The 25,638-nt window shown below is 28.0% G+C and overlaps 1 protein-coding gene across 4 annotated transcripts in view; it reads right to left on the bottom strand.

Moving 5' to 3' along the window:
- The window catches only part of ZnT41F (Zinc transporter 41F), a 40,239-nt gene extending 24,769 nt beyond the window's left edge, over window positions 1-15,470 (bottom strand). The window contains exons 1-3 of one of the 4 annotated variants that reach the window (XM_065513116.1): window positions 15,358-15,470; window positions 11,629-12,473; window positions 4,778-4,912 (exon numbers count right to left, since the gene is read on the bottom strand). In XM_065513116.1, coding sequence (XP_065369188.1) covers window positions 4,778-4,912; window positions 11,629-12,192 — 699 coding nt within the window. In that variant the 5' untranslated portion in view covers window positions 12,193-12,473; window positions 15,358-15,470. The remainder of the gene's footprint in view (window positions 1-4,777; window positions 4,913-11,628; window positions 12,474-15,357) is intronic. The other 3 variants (XM_065513119.1, XM_065513117.1, XM_065513118.1) reach the window with 3 other exon arrangements.
- Window positions 15,471-25,638: the final 10,168 nt, after the last annotated feature.

Raw genomic sequence — 25,638 nt, 5'->3', positions numbered from 1 at the left:
TAAAACGAAGTAAATTTGTAAGTTATGATTTACATTTAAAAACAAGTAAGAGTACTATATTCGGCCATGCCGAGTCTGAAATACCCTCCACCGAAATATGATGAGAATTATAGAAGTTACATTGGTATAAAGATCCTATTATGTATGAGGATTGAGAAAATGTCATTTAAATACTATTAAATAAATATATGAAATAATATAACAATTGTTAAAAATACTATTTTGCGCAGAAGTTATTTCATTTTGAATGTAAAATAATTATATATAATTCAAGTGAAGAATCCGATTATAAAAAAGGGTATACAAATATATTTAGACATAGTTCAAAATTTTGCATACGGAAATTTTAATATACATATATTCGCGTTTAATGAATTTTCCGGATATGAGCCTTATATACGTGCAATATATAATTATGAACCCATAGTCTCAAAATCAAATAGTATGATTTCTGTCTACTTGAAACTGATTTCTGTTAAATTTTTGATCGATATAAATGTGCGTTAATGTATTTTTGGGTTGAGGGACATATGGGGCTATGACCTACTTGGTTCAGTAAAGATTTATTTTGGAGATTTGTGAAGGTTAATGAGTTTTCCGGAAATGTTTCTCATGCGAAGGCTATGACGATAATTTATCTTCATAAAATTGAGTACAGTGATTTTTATATATATTGAAATTTTTTGTTTCGAATTTCAACTTGATAACTATATTTGTAAGAAATTTATTACGATCTTATTCGGGAGTTGACCTTATATGGGAGGTATAGCCAAATATGGACTATATTTACAAAATCCTGTAGTATGATTTGCAAATATAAATTACGGATAGGTATGGAATTTTTGTTCAATATTAATATTTTTTAGATATTTATGCAGCTTAATGTGTTCGTAAATGGTCCTTATATGGTCCTTAAGAATTGAGTAATAAATCCTCGAAAATTGTACATTTTTTAATTCTTTATGCAATTATTTTATATCTTTGACGAAATAATATTTTTAAAAATAGTATCAAAGTTTTTAAAAATATGTTTAAATGAGCTTTACAAAAACATATTTCAATAAAACCGTTAAAGAAACCTGAAACCGGTCGAGTTTACAAAGATGAAAAAAAAGGTAAACCGGTTTAATATTTATAAATTTAATTGAATTTAAAGTAATTAAATTACTTTTTAATAAATTACATATGCTTTTTCTATCAATTACAATTACTGGTAATTGTAATTGCCATTTTTCAATTACAATTACTGTTAATTGTAATTGAATTTTTCAAATTACAATTACATGTAATTGTAATTGAAAAATCGCAATTACAATTACCAGTAATTGTAATCATAATTCTTCAATTACAATTACATGTAATTGTAATTTGAAATTATCAATTGCAATTACACCTAAATTAATTTAATGGAAAATGTAATTGGCATCGCCCAAGCCTGATAAATATAAAGCCACTTCTTCAATTAGGGTTAGTATTGCAACAAAATAACAAAATGTTGACTTAAATTTTCAAATAGAAATCGGCTATTGGATCTGAAAACATTTTTATACATAGAAAATGTTCTTTCGACATCAATTGATGTTATAGGAGCAAATTTAAAAGATAATATTTCTTTAACAATTAGAACGGTTAAGTTTGAATTAGAACTAAAATTTGATATTTAGATGGCGCTATTATTAAAATAGTGCTTATTTTATATTAAAAAAAAACCATATATTTTTAAATTTTGAATTTTAAACAAAGGAAGTAAAAACCTGTAACACAACAGCGAAAAATAAGTAAGACAAAATATGTTTTTGATAAAGTCAAAATATGCTATAAAACAGTAAAATATGCTCTAAAACACAAATATGACATAAATATGCTCCTAAAACAAATATATGTAAAAATATGCATTTAAGGGTAAAATATGCAAAAATATGCACTAACAAATCGATGCCAAAATTCTTAAATAGTTCTGAAACGTGTAAATATCTTATCAATGTGCCCATTAGACTCACCAGAAAAAACATGCATTTGCATATTTTGGTTTCCCTGTTAATGACACTGTCCAACAGCATTTTAGACACCCTATAATTCTGAAAGGGCAGTTCAGCTGGTCTTAGTTTTTTTTTCAGTCAAAGTTTTTATTTTTTATGGTTTAAAGTTTTTATTTTTTGATCGAAGGGAGCATTATACTAAATGAAAAAAATGTTGTAAGTTAATGTCTGAGAGAATTCATATTGTCAGAGTTATATTGTGTAATTTTATGGGGATAAATTTTGTGGAAGATCTTAAACCTCAATCTCCTCTCATTAGGGGTCAATTTGACCCATTTTTCGAGAAAATAAAAAAGTCCTTTCAAGACATTTAAGAATTAAAATAATCTTCCAAAAAGTTTGACGAAAAATTTCAGTGGGTATCAACAAAGATACCAAAGTTGTAAATAAAGCTCTTTACGCTTAATTAGCAAAATTACATGTCATATCGGTTCTCAAATTTTTTAAAAAAATCGCCAAAAATCCAAGTATGAACGGAATGAGCTGAAATTTAAAATATAAATAGTCCTTGAGAAGATCTACAAAAAACATACATATGCAAGTTATCTCTTTTAGTTTGCAAATTTAATCAGCTTGACCGAGTAGTAGGTATAGTAGTTTTTGTCATACTTATTTCATATTTTTATTCCCTATTATGTTCTCAATAAATCCCAATGTGATGATTAAAAAATTCTGAAATTTGTTTAACAAAATTTTTAAAAATTTGAAAGTGGAGTTTTGAAACTGCTGTTAAAAAAAATTTTTTTTTTGCTATACCTGCGAATAGGTTAACGGTATCCTAAGAAAACAAAAACAAGTAAATATGGATATATTTTAAGTAAAGATAAGCTTTTATTTTAATATTTTCAAAATTTTTGTTCCATTTCTTGTTCTAGTGGCATGAAACACGTTAATGGCCTTGCGATTTTTTAATAATTTTAACATTTCTTAACCAATGTGTTTTATATCATATTAGGACGACAATTACGTACACCTTTCGATTCTTTTAAACTGAATTGCAAAAGTAAGTATTTAATGGCAAAATTTTTACAAAAACTGAAAAAATTGCATTTTCGCCCTTGTAAATGCACTACAAAACTAAATCGCAAGTCGGCACGGGTTGCAATCATGATAGAAAGACAGAATTTCATATTTAACTATAGTTTTTTATATATATAAAAATAATAGAGGGTAAGCGTTCCAAAATTCCAAAAAAAAAATTACTTACATTTTATTGTATATACACCATTCGCAAAGCCAAAGTTTCTTCTATCTAAATTAGAGTGTCCGAAAAACCGGGAAATTTAGGAAACCGTTTTCGGTTAAACCGAAAAAGTGTGTTTTTGAAAAACCTGGTTTTGATTAATGTCTCTTAAAAAACCGGTGAAGCGGTTTCGGTTTTGTCCTCAAATAAAACCGGTTAACCGGTTTATAATAAATTTTTATTTAATATGAAAAACGTATACTTAAATTTATTTTTATTTTTGGACGCTAATAGGGAAGTGTTAAGAATTGTGCACTAAATCTTCGGAAATTTAGCATTTTTTAATTATTAAGGCTCTATAATTATGCAATTATTTGACATATTTTACGAAATATTGTCAAATGCTATAATTGTCTATAAAGTAAATCAATATTTTTAAAAATGGTATCAAAGTTTTTCATAAATATGTTTGAATGAGCTTTAGAAAATATATTTCATTAAAACCGGTTAACCGTCTTACAAAAACCGAAAACTTAAAAAAACCGAAACCGGTGGAGTTTGCAAAGATGAAAAAACCGGTTAACCGGTTTTTGGTTTCGGTTTTGGATACTCTAATCTAAATCCGTTGAGAAACTTACAATCAGTTGATATTCAACAAAATGTACAAAAGTGCATAAAGTTACGTATCTTTCATTTTTATTTGTTGTATTTTATATGTAATTATTTTGCTTTTGTTTTTTTTTTTGGTAAAATAAATTGAAAAAGAAAAAGTCAAATTCTATTTGAAAGTCAATAATTCACAATAGTCACTGATAATTTCATTCTATTTGATCGAATTATTATTTAATACAGTTGTATGTACCACATAAATTCAGTAATTTCAACAAATACAAAATTCTATAAATAACTCTACTAACAAAACAACTTATTTCCTCCCAAAATATAAAGGATTACATTTGGGACATTGCGAACAAAAATAATGACTTCTTTCAGTAGAAAAATAAGTAGTCGAATCGTCAAATTCCCCTTATTTTTCGGCTTATTTGTAAGTAAAGTTTTTGCTGGGTAATACATGCAACCGACAAATTCAGTTGTCAAAACGAATCTGTTTTTCTGTTTTATTTATACCTATAGTGCAATTTCGGGAAAAAATGTTTATCATATTTTTTTAAACAGTTTGTAAAAGTGAAAAGTAAACATAATATAAACAAGTTTAAACATTCTACATTATTCTAATATTTTCTGCGATTTGATATGATGAACGGTAGAGTTAAAGCTTTTATTATTTGAAACAATAATCATATCAATTAAAATAAAACAATTTTAAAATATTTTTTACTGGGTATTTTTGGTGATAAGAAAAATTGTGTTTTGGGGACAAACAATAATTTTGTGGGGATAAGATGCGAACAAAATCTGGGAACTATGCATATACGAACATGCTAAATATTTTCATACAAATTGTACTGTTAGTTGCTGTTGCAATTTCTCTTGTTGATCTTTACAAAACTGTGAGCAGTTACGAGCAAATACAGAATGAAACAAAATTACTTACCATAAATATGCAGCACAAAGCAATCGCCCAAAGGATTTTTGATTTAGCACTCTTTGTTGAATTGGAGTTGAGGTTGGATGCAAATCCTTTTTGTTGGCACAGGCAAACACATTCAAAGTCGTATTCCTGCTGCTGCTGCAGAAAAATAAATAAATTATTAAAATATCATGCAAAATCCAAAACAAAAAATAAAAAAATTAAGTATTGTTCAATAATCAAGAATAAATAAATATTTATTTTGCACCAAAATAATAATTACATTTACATACATACATAAATTCCCATATTTATTTATTTATTTGCAGTAGTTACATAATAAATACCAATCGTAAGAAATTACATTTACTGGCCTAACAAAAGGCCTTATTTTGCAGACATATGTAAATGCATTGACTGTCATTGCAAATTGTCTTAAATTAACCCTCCGTTACTCGCAACTGATCTGGTTGATACAGGCAAACATTTTTGTATTGTAAATTTTTTTAAACACCCTAAATTTTAATCTATTTTTTATAAAATAATATTTTTACTGCTATTTTTTTTTGTATTAGTCTTTTAAATACATTGCATTTAATATTTTTTTTTTCGAAATAAAAAGGAAGATATTATTTTCAAACGGACCTTTTTTTATTGATATCAATTTGATACAGAGATACAGTATCGGCCAAAACAGCAGTTGTTGAGTTATAAGCTGATAAAAACAAGTAAGAAAATATGTACGGCGAAACCCAACCATATAATACCCTACACTATAATTTATTTTCGTGAATAATTTTCAGAAGAGGGCATTATATGGAAGCTATGACTAATTATGAAACTATTGCCATGAAATTAGGTCGTGTGGTTTATGTCTATTTGAGAGTATTTTTTTTTTTTATGTTTATGTTATACCAAAATTTTTTAGAAATTTATGCTCGTTAAAGTTATATTAGGTCGTGTGATTTATGTCTATATGGAAGTTGTTTCCGTTGAATTTTATGTTTATACATGTATTTTTGAAAGATTTATGCTCGGCAAAGTGATTTTTGGAAGCGGTTCTTATATGGGAACTACGACTAATTATGGATCGATCGCCATTACGTCTATATGGAAGTGATTTGGGTTGAATTTTATACCTGTATTTTTAAGAGATTTAAGCTCGTTAAAGTGATTTTTGGAAGCAGTCCTTATATGGGAGCTATGACTAATTATGGACCGATCACCATAAAATTAGGTGACATCAATTCGGTATATATAAAACTTATTTGGAGAAAAATTTGTGGAGATACCTATATAACTTAAACACTTACGACCGATAAAGTCCAATTTCGGGAGAACATTAGTATGGGTGCTAGGTGAAATAATGAACCGAGTTCAGCCAGTTTCAATAGGCTTTGTCCACGTGCCGAAAAAAATATGTGTACCAAATTTTATAGCAATATCTTCAAAATTGCGACTTGTACTTTGCGCCAGTCATATGAACTGGTGAAATAAAAATACAAACAAAATTTTGGAGTAATTTCATTCAAATGAAAAAAGTGTTCCAGAAACAAGTCAAAACAGGTCAACAAGTATATATGGGCTTAAAGAGCATACGTTTGCCTTTCTCCTGGAAGTAACATTTTTTTAACCCCTTTTGACCCTAAGCAATTATATTCCACTGAAATTTTGACTAAAATATAGTACCTGAGAAACAATTTAATAACACAGCTGGTATAAACGGTAAAGTGACAAATCATACCAGTTCTTAAAGACTATTATCCTATCAACATAACGAAAAAAATCATCCAATTATTGATAATAGTTTGCGAGTAATGATAATTTACTTCTGATAAAATTTACAAAAATCACACTTTTTATTAAATAACATAAAATATGTGACTTTAACAGCATTTTGCCAATATTATGATCTAATTTGTTGGTTGCCTTAGTTTCATTCAATATGTTTAATATTGAATGGGATTAAAATTTTTGAAATCGGAGTTAAAAAATGTTGGACTATTGGCCAATGAAATTAAGTTCTGAGCCACCGTGCGACGTAACATTTACTACGTTTATACGTAGCCTATTCGCAAATAAAAATTATTTGCAATTAACTAACTCACTGTTTATATGTCACATTGGTTACGGAAAATTCTTGTTTTTATGAGATGCCGGACGGTAAAATTTAATTATTTGGTAGCTCTTTTATTGAATAAAATATGATACATTTTTTATTTTTTTAAATGTAAAAATTATAGAATCAAAAATTCTTGCCCGTCTTGCAATCCAAGTAATTCAAAAACGCAATAAAATATTTAAAAAACGTCTTAATAAACTAAAAGCGTTAATAGTGTCGTTAATCAGGAATTGTTTTCGTGAGATAGCTATTCGCAAATAAAAAATTAATTCACTGTTTATGCGGCATTTTTTTCTAATTGCAATATTTTTATTTGCGAATAAGCCGTGCGTATAAACGTAGTAATTGAGAGCATGGGCTTGCCTGCTCTCATAGCGTTACAGATCAGAAGCATAACTGTCAGATTTATCGAATTATCATCATTTTGACGAAAATACTGAAAATACTGTACCCAGTTTTTATTTTTATATTGAGTTCTGTATCGATATTGAAATTGAAAAAGATATATAGCCTAACTACAAAAGCCTTAACCCTCCGTTACTCGCAACTGATCTGGTTGATACAGGCAAATATTTTTTTATTGTAATTTTTTTTAAAAACCCTATATTTTAAGCAATTTTTTGATAAAAATATATTTTTACGGCAATTTTATTTTTATTATTCTTTTAAATACTTTCAGCCTAACTACAAAAGCCTTAAAGTCGATTTTAAGTTCATAAAGTTGACTATTGTTTTAAACCTCGTACCATAAAACAAATTTCAAATCTAATTTAACTTACTATTATTGGGAATTAGAATATAGGAAGCCAAATTTATATATGTACATATATTTTCTTTGTAATTTAGACAAAATTTTACTTAATTTCCATTTTCACCGTCTGGATCCACGCCTGCAGTGGGGCGTTCCACCAATAACCGTTTGGTTTTTTTTAAAAACAACTAAAAAATCTTGTGGCCCAAAAGATTTTTGAGGATTTGTTTTTAATATATCAAAACAAGAAAGTGTTGTTAATATGAATTTGTGGTCAGATTTGTAAAATAATTTACATATGTTTTTTATTTCCAACATTTCAAGGAATAGTTGTACATATCGCTCATTTGCTGCAACAACGTCATAATTCAAAAAAAGTCGTTTCGTGAAAAACGGCTTTGAATGTTTTATGACATTTTACTATTTCTTAAATAAATTTTCATCAAATCATTCGATTTCAGAAATTTAAATAGTAGATATTAATATTTTTCTAATCTGTATTTAACCCAAATTTTTACTTGTCAAATATACGAGAAAATATGAATTTTAATTTTGACGTTTACAACGAAAAAACACTGTCATACAAAAAATAATTGACTTTTTTTAAAACTGATAAAACTATATGAAAGACTAAAGAACGGCGCATATTTTGTATTACTCAGTTCAAAACACCCGGATTTTGAGTTATGACGTTGTTGCAACAATGAGCGAGCGGACCATTTATCGAAATAAACGAAAATCTGGGCTTGCACAAAAAAAAAACACGAGTTAGTTTTTCTATATTAAGGTAACGAATTTTTTTTAATAATACGAACATTTTATATTTAATTATCCAAATTATGAAGTTCAATACAAATTGCACATGAATACTTGATTCAGTTATGGAATTATCGAAGCCGGCTTTGATATCTGATAAACATTTGAATTGAAACAGTTTAAAAATCGTTTTTTTCTGTGTACTTGCAAGCTATCAATTAAACCAAAATTTTCTAGTATTAACCATTTATATCAATCAGTATTAGAAATGAAGAATACTTAAGTATTGGTGTATAGAATTGGCACCTATAATAATTTAAATTACACATATTTCATAATATCGAAAACTATAACATGAACAAAGAATAAAGTAAAATTGGTCAAGCTTGACCATACAATACCATTAATTTTTTAATAAAAATGGAAATAAATCTGTAATTTCTAAACGGATGTCCTATGGCTACAGAAGAGGTGTTATTGAGTTTATGTTTGGACATTAAAGAGAGATATTATATTAAAATCTGATTAACAATCCTCGACGCGGCAGACCTTGCATGTAATCCTTAATATCCAACAACTTGAAGAGATGGGTCGTAAATTATCTTAGAGAGAAATGTTCACTACCCCGTACAGAGTTAAACAAGCAATTGATCAGGGCGGGGTCCTGTCGCCACTACTGTTTCACTTCCACATTTCTAAATTCCAAACATATCTAAGACCTCCACAAGGAGTTAAAATGAAATACACAATTTCTTCACTGCATGCAACCTGGATGAGGATGGTAAATACCTACCTTGGAGTCGTAGTCCAAACTCTGACTATAATAAACCCAAAAATGTTGGGGGTTACTTTTAACAGACTATTAACCTCCTCAGCTCATGCCACTACAATCACACACAAATTGCGAAGTAGAAACAAGCTTCTCAAGGGCTAGTCGGCTGCACATAGTGAATGGATAAAGAAACCTTGTTGGCTACCTAGAAGACAATTGGTCGTTCAGTGAACTATTATGCGTCACCAGTGAGGTTATCTTCGCAGAGTTATATCCAGTGGTGAAATGTTCAATGCCTTAAAGACAGGCTGTATAGATATTACATCGGAACACCATATACACAAGGAAACGAATGTTCTTTCAGTAAAGGAACATAACGTTATCGAAATAGTTCCACCTAGAAGTTCATCAGGGAATCATCCTGGCTTCAACATCACAGATCGGAATGGTGCAACATCGCCAATGCCTACTGGTCCCTTACAGACCGTACCGACAAAATGTATGTGGTAGGGTCCAGCATGTGGTAGGGTCCCCATGATATCCCACAACCAATCCTGCTTCACTTAGTCCAAAAATTTGTGGATCAAGCCCATTGAACCCCCAGATTAGGAAATTGTATAGTTTCAGCTGTTACAACAACATCAGCACAAATACAATATACCATTTCCACTATTGTGATGTATACAAACACTATTTTGCGAGAATAAAAAGCTCCGTCCATATGAGCTTTATATGTATATCGATGTCCTAAGATGTTTTTATAGGTTACCAATTAAATTTAAGGCCCTAATTTTGTAAATCACGTCACCAAAGTGATATTTATGTGCATAGCAAAAACAAAATTTCACACATTTCAAAAATTTGTTTTTGTTTTATATACAAATTCTGAACCAAACAAGCACACCAAAATTCAAGCGTTGAAAATTTATAAATAAACAATTTTAACACAAATTTTAATATATAATTTGAGAACTAGAGCAATTGTGAAGGATGTATGGAAGACACCAACGATTTGTATGTGTTTGAATCGATTATTTTTTACTTCATTAGTTAATGTTTGTCATAATATTCCTGCCAATCCTTTTTAACTGTTTTTACTCATTTTCAATACCAAAAATTTCTGATCAATAGAGAAAATATATAATTTTTGATTTTGCCATAGAAATGATTAATGGCGAAATAAGATTGAAAACAGGCGTATTATGGAGAACTATAATTGTAAAGTATTTAAAGTTTATATGAATCAATTTCTCATCACTGTACGGAGTTTAGCTAAATGGTTTGAATCGGAACGGTGGGTGTGGCACCTTCCATACAAAGTACATAGTAGTCAATTTTGAACATCTGGATAACAAAAATTCCGAGATTGTTCAAAATTTGTGGTTCCATGGAACCTCACATACAAAATAAATATTATCAATTATCTTTAAGGCTTTTCTGAATCACTTTCTTATATTTTTATGATGTTTGGGTGAAATTGATTGGGATCGAAAGAGGTTGGGTAACCCATCCCACATGCGATTAATTGTTATTAATGGATATCTGGAGATAATAGTGTGATTCTCAATAATTTGGATGTGCATTTTGCGTATTGCAAATGGGTTGTATCAGATTATAGAAGGTAAATAGTTATTTTCGTATATCTAAATAACTGATATAGTTAGAGTCTTCTAACTGTTTATAAATTACTTTCCTATCATTGCAAGTAGTTTGACTAAAAATTGACTTGATCGAAACTTGCCCACTGTAAAAACATACGAAATTAAAACAGAGTGAATGTCTTAAGAAAAATATCAAGATTTTTTAAAATCGCAGACTAGTTTGTATACTCTCAATGGCAAAAGCATTGTATAAAATTAAAAACTAACAAAAAATTCTGGTATTAATTATATTCATTTAATTTTTTATAAAATAATATAAAATTTTTTCATTTTATTACGAAAGGGGTAGCGATGCGCAACGGGTTAAGCTAGTGTAACTATATTTTGATAATTTAATACGATAATCTGGGAACGCTGTTTGCACGATGTGTGTTTAAAAAAATTTCTTAAGAGATCTTTAAATTTCTGTATTCGAAGAGTGCAAATAAAAATCCCTTTATTTTTTCATTACAGAGAGAGAAAAAATAAACCTGTTCGGAAAATTGAGTATATGTACATTTGTATATATTCCGTTGTTGTTGTTTGCTCTTCTTAAAGAAAATTAGTTTATTGTTGCTTGTTGGTTTTCATTGATAAAATATGTGATAAAGTTAAAAACAAAGCATTTTCCGGATTTTGTTTATCAAATGAAAAAGTAGCTACATGCAAACATATTTACTTTTACGAACTTGTATCAGATAAATATTTTTAGACAATGCAACAACTATTTAATAAAAATCATTTCATCACTGCATTAGTAGGAATTTTAATGAATTTTCTTTTATTTTCATTTAAATGTATATAAAAATAGAAAATATATAAAACTATACTTGCTTTTTTGTTGTAGTTGTTTCTTCTGTCCCCATTGTTGTTGTTATTGTTATTAGTATTATTATTATTATAATTTTGTTGTAACAGCGGAACATCCATCGTATAGTCATCATCGGCAGCAGCGGAATCCAAAGGTGTCATTAAATTGTTAGTGTTTGTGAATTGATGTTTACCGGCAGCAGTTGTTGTGTTGCTGCTGTTGTTGTAAATACTTTGATTATTATTGTCAATTGTATTGTTGTTGTTAGTGTATTGAATGAGATCTTCAACGTGATTATCACTGATTAATAATTCCCTGTGATCGTGACTGTAACGATTATCATCATGATCATCATGATCGTTGTCATAATAATTATTCAGATATTGATGTTGTTTGTTTTGGTGCACTGAATTCTTTTGTTTTAATTGATCATTTGGACGATGATGATGGCTTCGGCCGAAGAGGCCAAAGTTTTCCTCATCGTCTGTAAGTGGAGCCGCAGTAATAGTGCTGGTAGATGTGGCTGTTGAATCATCATCATCATGATTGAGGAAATCGCTGTTGTTTAGAATATGATACTTTGACATGTTGCGTGTGGTGTGCTGAATATGTAGTGCAGTTGCATGTGTGAATGTTGCTACTGTGTGAATGTAGTAATTTTTGTGCTGTTTTTATTGTTGTTGTTTTTGTAGGGCAAATATTTTAATTTTTTTTTATCATTAATTTATTTTAATTATTTAAGGGGTTTAAAAAGCTATAGTTGTTTGTTTTTGTTTATAATATTGTGTATTTTTAACATTATTTTGTTTTTGTTTTGTTATTGTTGTTTCTATAATTTTTTATTGCACATACAGTAGCCCAATTAAGTCTATATACAGGAAAAATAATTGTGTTACTTTAATTTTTTAGTTTTTTTTAAAGAAATACCTATATACTTAATACACGTCTTATGTCGATTTGACAAATAAAATCAAATAACACCCAAAAGTTTACCGTTAATAGAGTTTTTGATGCTGAGGAAAATAACGAAAAATTTTTTGTCGGAGAGTTTCATAATATTTTGAACATTAAAGTCCAAAAAATAAAAAAAAATAGTTATTTGACTCAGAATCAATAATTCGAATAACGATGAAATTTTGCTAAAACTGACATAGGAGGTGTTTTTTTATTTTTTTTTAGTATGAATTTATTTTTTTAACTAAATGAAAGAACTTTAATATGAATTCCTGTATGTAGACTTTATTGGGCTACTGTATGTATATTTTTTTTATTGTTTGCTTCATGCATTCGGAATTTCAATAAACATTTAATTTTTGTTTTTGGTGCTTTGCCTTAATTAATACTGCTGTTACTACAATAACAACACAACAATGGACGTGTTCACAATGATTATTTTAATCAGAAAATTAATAAATTTATTTATCTAAATTGTAGTTATTAGTTAGACGATGACGATTCATATTTATTATAAACAGAATAATAAAACTGTAAAGAAATGATCTTTTCGTATTTTTTAATACCGGCCTTCGCTTATATCTCGGTCGTTTAGGGACCGATTTTTATGATTTCTTCAGCACAAAAGAATTATGTGTGGGAAGTTTCAAAAAGTCTATTTTTGTGCTTAATTATGGATATTTTTAGGGTTTTGAATGTATCTCAGCTATTTATGAGACGATTTTGCTGATTTCTAATACCTGCAATACTAATATCTAATATATTAGTACTACATGTGAGTCCATAGGTTATCTGAGGGCTTTGAAAAACCTATTTCAGCCAACACGCGGACATCGATAAACACTCAAACACCCAAAAATGAACATAATCGATTCAAATGTATTTATTTTTAATAAATTAAATTTTATTATTTTCAATTTTTCAAAATTATTGAATAAATGCTATGAACTGGATGAGATCCCTTGTCGTAAATCGATAAACAATGGTACATTATCTGATTTCTTGAAACATTTTGCTATTCAACTAATAGTTTTTAACATTTAAAATAAGTATTATCTTATTTTAAAAATTATCTTTCTACCAGGGTATAAAACATTAATATCGAATGAAAAATAGCTAAGTAAAACGAGTTTTGTCTGACCACATTTAAAAAAAAAACTACCCGTTTACCCGCATATCTGTGTACATGAATTTTTCATGCAAAAATGTTGTTAACAATACAAATTATTCTATTTTTGTTTATTTCCTTCGATATTAGATAAGACTAAAATAATAACTAAAAATATTAAGGGTTCTCATGTAAACGCTTAGATGCCTCACAAACTGTGCAGTCTATGCAAATGAACTGTCCAATATTTTATGGAAATTTGTTTGCACTACTCTGATAAATTTGCGCGACAATTTAGACTCACACACTTGAATTTATTGTGCATTTAGTGAATCAGCTGCTTTTGTTTACTTTTATTTATAAGAAATAAAATATAATTTTTTTTTACATGTGAAAATAATGTTAAAGGAACTATTATGGAAATATTAACCAACAGCTAGAACATTGTTTAAATTTAAAATTTTTTTATAAATATGGGAGTTAGAATTTAAAATTATACAGCTTTTTTTATTTATTTGAAAGTTATTCAGCCTAACTACAAAAGCCCATTAATTATACTATTGTTTTAAATTTCGTACCATAAAACAAATTTGAAATATAATTTAAAATGTTGTTTTATTATTTAAAAAAAAAGCTTTTTGTTATGAAATTTTATGAACATTTTCAGCCTAACAACGAAAGCCTTAAAATCGATTTTAAGTCCATAAAGTTGACTATTATTTTAAATTTCGTACCATAAAACAAATTTCAAATATAATTTAAAATGTTGTTTTATTATTTCAGAAAAAAAGCTTTTTGTTTTGAACTTTTATGTACAATTTGTTTTTATAATTTTTTGAAATTTCTTCTTTTTATTTACATTCATTGAAAAATATTTTCAATTATTTGAATGTATATTTTGGAAAAAGTTTTGAAGTTTTTTTCAAATAAAAACCAAAGTTCTACTTTAAAATAAAGTCGACTTTAACAAAAATTAACTTTACAATTTCTTCCATAGTTAGGGTGATTATTTTAAAATTTTATTAAATAGAAATTTTCAGTATAAAATTGCACTAAATTTAAAGGTGGGTTCATGAAACACGTCACGCAAATTTATAAAACATAAACGAATAATTGTTTACAAAACTATACAACTTTAATATTGGTCACCTCCGATTTGCATGCTGATTATATAAATTATAACCCGAAACTGTATCTTTTTTTTATTAAGATATGACTTTTTATGGCAAAATATTTCCATGGAATGCCGTTAAAAGTTTTAGTCATATTAAGAACCAATTATGCTACACATTGACATTACACAACAATTATATACAGACATACTACATACATTATAGTAATTTTTACAAATTATACCTACTAAGTAGGTATTTCTAGTATGTATGTATAAATTCTAAACTTAAAAAACACAGATTGTAAACATTTGGATTTATTATGTACATTTGTGTGTTTGTTTGTAAGTAAATATTTGGTTGATTTCAATTTGTGACATTTTTAATTAACACTTTATCACTGATACTAATCTAAGTACATACATACAAACATAAATACATATCTATGTATTTATGTAGATGTATGTTTGTATAACTATGCTTCTGTGATGATTATTTATTCACTATTTTGTTTTTATATTTTATTATGGTTGATTAAATTTTGTTTTGTTGAATTATTTATAAATTCAATTAATTACTCTTTTTATTTTTGTTTAATTATTTTCACTTTGTGTTTTTTTTTAAATTGTTTATTATTTGTATACAATCGTTCATACGATTACACGATCACACCTTGGTGCTTCGACGTTTTACACTGAATGAATGAAAATAAATCCTAAATAAAAAAGTATTTCAAAGTGCTTTCATTCTAAACAACGATCGCCTGCCAGCAGGGCTGCCACATGATTTACAAAAATAATCGGAAATTTTTAGAGAAAATTTCCAAATTGTGTAAAATTTATTGAATTAAGTTTCATGTCAATTATAACAATTTTTATTAAATGCTAACATTTATTCATTTTAGGTGTAAAATGAAATTATTCAGCCTAACTACAAAAGACTTAAAGTCGATTTTAAGTCTTTGACAGCAGCACCTAACTCTAAACGGTGGCATGTGTTAGTGAAAATGTACCTAAGTCTAAATATGTGTTATGTGTTTAATTTTCACCGGACCTACATAGTTTTATAAAATTGTGTTAAGTTTCAATTTGTTTGTATTTCAATACCAAAAAATTAAACTCTGTTCTACAATTGAAATTCTACCACAAATAAAATGAAGTGTCAAAAATTAATTAAAAATATTTTTTTCATTTGTGCAAAATCGTAGTTAAAATTTTAAATATTTTGATGTGTTTAATTTTCTCACAAGTGTGTTGAATTCTCACGCGAGATGAGTGAGAGAGTAATTTTAAAAATAGAATGTTGGACTACTTGGTATACTTTGTTTCGTACCAAATTGTAATTGTTGTAGTATTTTTCTATAGTATCAACTGATTGTGAGTCTATAATATCTTAACATTTAATAAATTATCCCAAAATTATAAGAAACCAAGACTTCGGTTTAAATGCTATATCCTAGTATTTAGCACATTCCATATTTTTCATGAAAATTATCTGGCAGCCCTGCATGTAACATGTGTATGTATGTATGTATTTGCTAAAGAGTACGTTTCCCAAAATTCTCTTCGATCAAATGATACAACGCTCTTGTTGGGTGTTGGGTGGTAAAGTGGCTCTTTAAATGAAAAAATATAATTTATAACTACAACAGCTTACAATTGTAACGATGAAAATGTTCGCGTTGTTTTTGTTTTCTTTTTTATTTGTTTATTATTATGAATTCCATAATATGAATTCCATAACAAGTGAGTACGTCAGAGATGGAAAATATATTGTTCCATTTTCTTATGTTATTTTGCAAAATACATTTAAACTGAACAGAGTCTATCTGAACCTATCTTCAGCCAAGAAGTTATATTAGAATCTAATAATTAGATACATGTATGTATATACAGTGAGTGTCACTCAAAATCGTACAACATATTTTTTTTTAAATATTATGAAATTATACAGGCAATAATAGGTGAATATATAAAAAATTAAAAGTCATTTTATTAATTGGAACAAAAAATATGTATTTCAACAAAAAAGTTAACAAAACCTCATTTCGTTAAAAAAATATTGATGAAAATTAAAGAACATCACAAAATTCATATTTCATTTAAATTCGTAAAATTATATTAAATTATAATTAAAACTTTAAAAATGAAAAAAAATTTTAATATTAAATAATCCTAATACTTTGTAGGGTATCATTTGCTATTTTTTAGTGCCTTTACGATTTTAAATGAAGCGTTGATATTCTGGGCACTGACAGTCTTACCCAATTTTTTATACCCTACACCACCATAGTGGGGAGGGTATTATGCGTTTGTGCAGATGTTTGTAACGCCCAAAAATATTGGTCTAACACCCACCTTAAAGTATACCGATCGACTTAGAATCACTTTCTGAAGATATTTCGATCAAATTTGGTGCATATTACTTTTTCGGCCCAAGGACCAAGCCTATTGAAACTGGCTGAAATCGGTCCATTATTTCACCTAGCCCCCATACAAATGTCCCCTCGAAATTGGACTTTATCGGTCATAAACGTTTAATTTATCTATGTATCTACACAAATTTCGCTCCAAATAAGTTTTATATATACAAAATTCATGTCACGAAATTTTATTACGATCGGTCCATAATTAGTCATAGCTCCCATATAGACCCGCTTCCGAAAATCACTATAACGTGCATAAATCGCTTAAAAATGTTGGTATACACACAAATTTCAACATAGTTAACTTTAATATAGACATAAATCACACGACCTAATTTTATGGTGATCGGTCCATAATTGGTCATAGCTCCCATATAAGGCCCACTTCCGAAAATCACTCAAAAATGTAAATTATTAATATTTAAAAAGAAACATATTTTTACTCATTTACTTGGTGTAGGGTATTATACGGTCGGGCTTGACCGACCATACTTTCTTACTTGTTTTATTTGTGGATAAGGGCAATTAAAATTATACCCAATTTTCTGATAGGTAATAGCACACACAATATAATAATAGCATTTTAAAATATTTCCAAAACATCATCTTTCTAAAACTAATGAATAAAATTTGACTACGATGGTGTACGATTTTAAGTGACATTCACTGTACAATAATATCGTAGTCACTAAAGTAATACTGAGTTATACATTCCTGATATGTTTTGCGGTGTTCACTGTGCACACATAAACTTAAATGAAGATAATACATATTATTTGTAGTTAGAGCACTTTACTAGTTTGCACTAAATAAACCAGTGTTGCCATTTTAGAAATGAAGAAAAGCGTCAAGTGTATAGTAAAAACGGGTAAAAAATTACGAAAAAAAAGTAAAAAGCGCCGAGAGAAAAAAGGAACATTTTAAAAAACAAATTTCAAAATTTATTTTTTTGCTTTGCAAATAATACATTCAACACGGGTAAAAAGGGTAATAAAATTGGCACTCAAAGCAAGGATTAAAAGCAAAAAACTTTAAATATAAAAAGCAGGTTTAAATTTTTAATTAAATTATTTATTTTATTATTTAGTAAACAAAACCTTAATAAAATAACAATTCAACAAAAAAACTAAATAAGGACCACTTTTTATAGGGAAACAATTTCATTTTCAAATACATCTTTTTAATAATCATCATCATCACCGGGCCACAAAACGATTTTAATGAAATACCCAGGGGGCAAATTGTCCCACGAGTAATCGAAATAAATTTCGAACGCAATAATTATAATTTTCTATACATTTTATTCGATATCAAATAAGAGAATACCAAAAATTAAAAAACGCACTTTCGAATAAGTATTCGATCTTGTTCGACTGCGGTAATTAACCCCAGATCTTTTATAAGTCTGATTTGTTACTAAATCACATAGTTTTAAAAAAAAGCACCAAAACGCCACAAAATATGGAAAAAGCGTAAAAAAACACCCTTTTTAAAAAAGGGTATTTGGAAAAAATAAAAGGTTAACGAGACCAAAAAAAGCGTCATAAAATACCCGAAAAGCGTCAAAATGACAACACTGAAATAAACCTACAATTTCATTCAAACAAAATATACGAATAAATTTTTACGGTAAGATATTTTATCGCTTATACATACACCCACTAACCTACCAAACATTATTTTTTGAATTAGATCAGATTTAGTATGGAAACACAGTAAGGTAATTCATGCCACCGTTTCTGACCCTTGAGAAATTTCGCACAATCACAACAACTATCAGGCCTGTCACACATTTGGTTCGGAATGGTTTCAATTCCGTAGTTTTTATTCTGATCTATTTCGTTTTAGGTTCTTCAGATTCCGTGTAATTTATTAATTCTAAAAACATTTAATAATTCTATATTTGTGATTCAAATTTTAGAGCGTTTTTTATATTAAAACAAAAGGGAAGCTTTTGGTACAGAAATTTATTAAAAATTCTAGAAAAAAAAATAATTACAAAGGAATATCAATTCCACTTTCAAAACTGAAAGTGGTTTCATTCCGAAAGAAATTTTCGTTTTACTTTTTCTGAAGAAACAAAATACGGAATTAATTCCACTTTCGATCGGAATGGAATTCTGTGACAGGCATGTATATGTATGTTGTTTTTGTGATTGTGGTAGAGTTCGCATTTTCGAAAGGTACAAAAACGGTGAAGGAATTTACTTTAGTGTTATTACCAAGCTTATTAAAAATTCAAAATTTGTTTTCGGAACAAATGTGGGATATCTTAAAATTCACTATAGAAATCATATTCACACCAATTTGCATTGTTGGGAAATGTCATGTATTTATCGGTAGAATTTGATTAAATTGCAGAAAATTGTTTTGTTGACGCAAAGTAATTTAAAGACTTAGGCCCATAATCATGTCAAAAATAAAGTACATTTTAAGAGAATTAAACTCGACTTTACTTAAGAGTGGATTTTAGGTCTATCATAGACAAGTTAAAGTATACTTCTGACGCTGAAGTCGACTCTAAATATAAAACTAGCTAAAGTTGTTTTTAACTCGTTTAACAACAGCATCAGCTGTTCTTCGCCGAGTAAAAAAGTTCGTCACAAAGTAAAAAATGTTTAAGTTACAAGATATTGGTAGAGATTTTGCAATTATTGAACAGTTATCAATAAAATTAGTGCCAAAATATCGTAATTATGATATTAATCTTATCTTTTCCACTTTTCCACAACAAACAACTTTCTTTCTTTAGATGTCCCGGTTACTTTTATTGTTTACGTTTTTTGGATTTTTTTTTTAATTTTGTATGTCAGCTGTTCAGCGTTGCCACTTGTCTGTTTTTTGTTGTATATTGTATGAAAACATTTTCTACATTGGCGGTGGCACCCAGTTAAAGTCGGTTCAATTTAAAACATACTTTAATTTTGACTATGGTTGCAAATTAATAAAAAGCAGGTTTTTATTTTAAAGTTGTTTTTAAAAATAACCGACTTTAGTGTTTGACTTTGATTATGGGCCTTAGATTTTACAATCGCTTTAACCATTTCTTTTTATAAAATCTGACCCTATTTTGAAATATGTATAATTGACTAATAAATTTCAGTTAATTTTTTTTAGTTCTGACATCTTAACAATTATTGACTGGGTTATTAGTATGTATGTATCTATATATATAAAAATTAATGTATGCCAGTTTATTTATTTGATTGTTAGTCTGTGAGTTATAATAGCCTAAACCACTGGACCGATCCTCTTAAAATTTGTACCGTATGTTTCTCTATTTCTGAAAGGGACAATAAGATATTTTTTATTTTGAAGTTTGTCACTTTCCATAAAAAGTAAATAGTTGTTATGGATTATCTGGTCCATCCCATATCGGAAAAGGACATGTGGTAAATGGTTATTTTCCAATATCTCGAGATCTATAATTGTGAAAGTCTTCAAACTTTATATGAAGCAATTTCGTATCACTGCAAGATGTTAAACCTAAAAATTGGAGGGATCGGAATGGGAAGTGAGTTCCCTCCCATTCAAAGAAAAGAATTTTACACAGTTTGGCAGAAAATTGTCGGGATTGGATAAGTGGGCGATTTTTAAAATCGATGTCTTCCGATCGGAATGAAATTTTCACCAAGATTAGACCTATCGGATAGTAATTCAGACAAAAAAACATAAAATTTTACATTTTGGCCAAACATGTGTTTTTCTCATCCATGTAACTTTTTACCTATTGTTCTGCAAAATGTGTACCAAATAGTTTAGATAGCAATTTCTTCAATATTTAAAAAAAAAAATTAAAAATGTTTATTAATTTAATTTCGAAATCGAAAGGTACATTAATTTAAGAATTTTTTGGTCGCTTAGTGGGATATACCAGAATAAATGTTTTGTAACTCAAGACATACAATTTTTGACTTTTTTTTTGCAAAATGTAACTTTAGGTCCAACCTTGCACAGTGGTTTAGAAACTTTTTTTGTGGAAATAATTCGGTATCTTGGGAATTATTGTAGATATTGTTACGAAATTTCACATGGTTTGAGCTGAGGTATTTTCGAGTAGATTTACGTTTGTTCAGCTTCCTAGCGCTAATGGGAGCCAGTACGTAGCTCCTTAAAGTTGGTCACCTCGGGTCTCAAATAAATCCATATATGATCCGAATGAGCTGAAATTTAGAATATAATATATCCTTGAGAAGATATATTCAGGTTTGTTGATTTATTTTTTTAAATTTTGCTGGATCTTTTTATGGTTTTGTTAAATATGGCGGGTCTATGGAGGGTCGAAATATATTTTTAAAACATCAGCTATATTGGCGATAAAATTCTAAATAAAATAAAAACAACTTGCTAACAGTTATCTCTTACCTATGGAACTTGTAAAAAGGGCCGTATTTTTTACGCTTTGTCCCAAAAAAGCCCATATACATACTTCGGGACTATATAGAATTTTTATATGATCCGGAAAGATAACTTAATGCAAAAGCGTGTAAGGAAAAATTTGGCTCACTTAAGCGGACATATCACCCCCAGTCCTATCCAAACTTGGCCAATTTAAAAAAAAAATTTGGGTTTCAGTAAAAAATTATAAAAAGGCAAAGCAGCGATCCACGAAAAAGCTCCATATTTATATAAACCCATATGTTTCTTAAATACCTACTAAGACTCCTTTCACACTAGGTAATTTAGTTATGCAAGTCTCTTGCCCAACAACAAAACAGCATGTTAAATTTTCTTCTCCTTAACCCGACATTACCTCTGGCATCTACAAACACAAGAGACTTGCGCAACTAAATTGCCTAGTGTGAAAGGGGTCTAAGTATTTTTACTATCAAACGGTAAATAACGTCACAGTAGGCACTTTTCTAAAAAATGTCAATTTTTGGAACACATTTTCCCCGTTTTAGGAATTTCGGTATTTGAAAATAAAAAATTTCAAAACTTCTAATGCCATTGATTTAAGGACATTTGAGTCTATATTGGTTCCAAATTTTGTTATGATATCTTTAATTGTTAAAAATTTACATTAATTCAAGTTTTATATTTTTATTCGTGGAAAATCACCATATGAATTTTTTTTTAGTTTTTAAAGTAAATGAAGTCCCAAAATTTTATAAAATTATTTAATTTTACTAAAATATCAATCCTCAAGTCATAATGTTTTCAACAATATAAAATACTTACACCAAACGTGCAAAATCTGTTACACCAAAATTTCTGTTAAGTCAGTATGTGTTTGAATTGAAAATTTTCAAAGGGTCAAGGTTTGTGGAACTTCTGAGGAGTAAATAAAGGCGTTTTTTATTTACTTCTCAGAAGTTCCACAAACCTTGCCCCCTTTGAAAAATTGCAATTCAAACACATACTGACTTAACAGAAATTTTGGTGTAACAGATTTTGCACGCATAATAAGAAAAAACGTACAAATTTTTCAAAGGGGGTAAGGTTTTTAAAAACTAAAAAAAATACATATGTATGGTGATTTTCCACGAATATAAATATAAAATTTGACTTAATGTAAAATTTTAATAGTTAAAGATAGTCTAGATTAAAATTACTAAATAATTTTTTTTTAATTCTAAACGTTTTATTTCATTTCGATACGCGAAGTGCACCGGGTTTTAGATAGTAATTTATATTTGTTGTTATTTACTTACTATGTATTTATGTATCTACGCATATATTTCACAGTTTACTGCGTTTGCTAGTAAGAGGCCGGCTACAATCGGGTTTTGTGAATTAAATTTATATTTTGCGACATTTTTAGTTAGGTTTTTTATTTTATTTGTATGTAGTTTTGTTTAATTGAGTGATAACTTTTGATAATTAAATTCTCGTATGTATTTATAAGTATAAAGTATGTTTCATATTTATAGGAACATTTAATTATTTTCAATTACTCATTAATCTTTAATGCAAACTTGAAGTTATCTTAGGAAGACATATTTATCACTCCATGTACTTTTCATCGATATGCCATTTGTTCATATTGTTGTTGTTATTATTGGAATTTTAGTTAATAATATATTTGTCAATGTTTCAAAACACTGTGTGTAATTTTTACAATCATGGAAAAATAACAATATACGGACACCACTACGTGATAAAATACCAAAAAAAAAAATGGGCCCCCAAAGATTTGGGAGCTCGGTGTCATTTTTGCAAAAAAGTGATAATTTTCGGAATATTGATTTAGTATCTGAGGCAAGAAAACTTCATATTCAAGATCAAAATCACAAAAAAATATATTTTTCTTACCTTGAATATAAAAATTATAGCAAACAAATTTATTTCTAATTAGGTAATTTTAAAATTAATTAAAAACACATTAATGAATTTAAATTTAACATCTTTGTTTAATGAAATGTTTCAAATTTAGAAATACTAGGATCGTCCGATGGCCGAAATTCGATCACTATTAAAATGCTTTTTATCACTTTTATAAAGTGCATATCTAGAGAAAATAACCTTTTAAATCATATATGTTTCATCAATATTGGTGGACAATAATATAAAAATGTACCACTGAAAAAATGTGTGGCCTATTTATATAAGTATAAGATAAGATTACAAATAATCGAAGTAGAAAAGTATGCAAAACTGCATAAAAATCAAGTATTTTTGAAAACAAATTTATATAATTTTTAAACATTGATATACTTTAAAATAATAAATATTACATTAATAACAACAACAATATCAACAAATGTCATATCAAAGCGTAAATGTAGCGATGAATAAGTCTTCCAAAGATTCCTTTAAGATTACATCAAAGTATAATGAGAAATTTAGAAAAAAATAATTGTTCCTATAAATATGAAACATACCTTATACTGTTCAAACAATATGTTTTTAGGCCCGCCGTTTTTGAAACAACATTTTGTTGACACATTTTAAAGTAATTGAAAGTAAAAACATTTAATTGATTTAATGAACGTGATACATATGTACATAATATTAATTTTCTTTCGTATAAGATAGTTGTAATGTTGTAAGGGAGTAATTTGGGTTTTGCGATATAAATATATGCAGATAAAAATTAAAAATAAGAAGGGGTGGTCGACCCGGATCGACTGTATGATACCGTACATATGTAAGTTCGAGTGTATAGTAACAAATTATAAAACATACTTGAGCTTATATGGATATGTTCATGAATTGTATTGTGTCTTATATAAAACTTATTTACGCTGAATTTTTTTAATAAGTGGCAATGGTAAATATAAGTTTGTCATTCCGTTTGTAATTTCTACATTTTTCATTTCCACAAAGTATATATTGGATTTCATAATCCAATAGGACTAACCTTCTGCAAATTTCATCACGATTGGAAGACATCGATTTTAAAAGTTGGTTCACTTGACATGAAATCCCCCATATATATTCTGAATCGTTATAGATAGCGGAGTCGATGAAAATTAAAAAAAATTAAAAAGTATAATTTGGAGAAGGGTATATAAGATTCGGCACAGCCGAATATAGCTCTCTTAATTGTTTTTTTGAATTAGTTTTTGAATTTTGTATGTTAATTTTAAAATCTTCTTTTCCTTGTATCAAATCACAGTAGGCATTTAGTTTTATTTTATTTTATGTTACAAAACATTTGTAAGAGTAAACAACATCAAACAAATTGATGGTAACAATAGCAGTTACGCTTTTAGAAATTAAATTGTATATGTTATAATCTGATTTTGCCCATTTTCAATACCAAATATTTTCTATCAAAATATAATATTTGCACTAAATCTAATCCCTCTGCAGCATATCCTGCTTTTAACAGACAGACATTACATCATCTTTTTTTTTTTGTGCGTTACAAATGGAATGTCAAACTTACTATACTACCATCTTATTGGTAGTGTCTATACCATGTTATTGACCAAAATCGAAGACATCCTTGATATATTTTTCAAAAACAATTTTTAACATTGTTACGGTTGCTTAGTTTGCTGTTGTAATTAATGAATAAGTTTATTTTATAGAAACTTACATAAATATTTTAGTAGTATTTTTTTCAATATTAAAAAAATAAGTTTGGATCGTTTCGAAACATTTCGATAAAAAAAATCAATAAAAACGTGGATCAAATAAGTAAACACATTTTACATATTTACTAATTGAAAGGAAACAATAACAGTTTAAAATTTATAGCGTTAAAATCGTCCATGTCCTCCATACAAGGTCTTACTTTTGCAATTTTAGATTTTTAGAAAAATTTTAAACAATGTGCATAAAGAGAAGTAAGAGAGCTATATTCGGTAGTGCCGAATCTTATATACCCTTCACCAAATTATACTTCAAAATACAAATTTTAAATATTTTTAGGTAAACAAAATTTATTTTTTTCTTCCAAAGTAGTTTTTTTTTAATTTTTTGGAAAAAAATTTTTTTGAATTGTTATTTTAATTTCTCAGCCATTTGTGGACCGATTTTGCTG

Source organism: Calliphora vicina, chromosome 5 (genome assembly GCF_958450345.1).
Source record: "Calliphora vicina chromosome 5, idCalVici1.1, whole genome shotgun sequence".
Taxonomy (NCBI): Eukaryota; Metazoa; Arthropoda; class Insecta; order Diptera; family Calliphoridae; genus Calliphora; species Calliphora vicina.
This window is presented reverse-complemented; position numbering and strand designations above follow the sequence as displayed.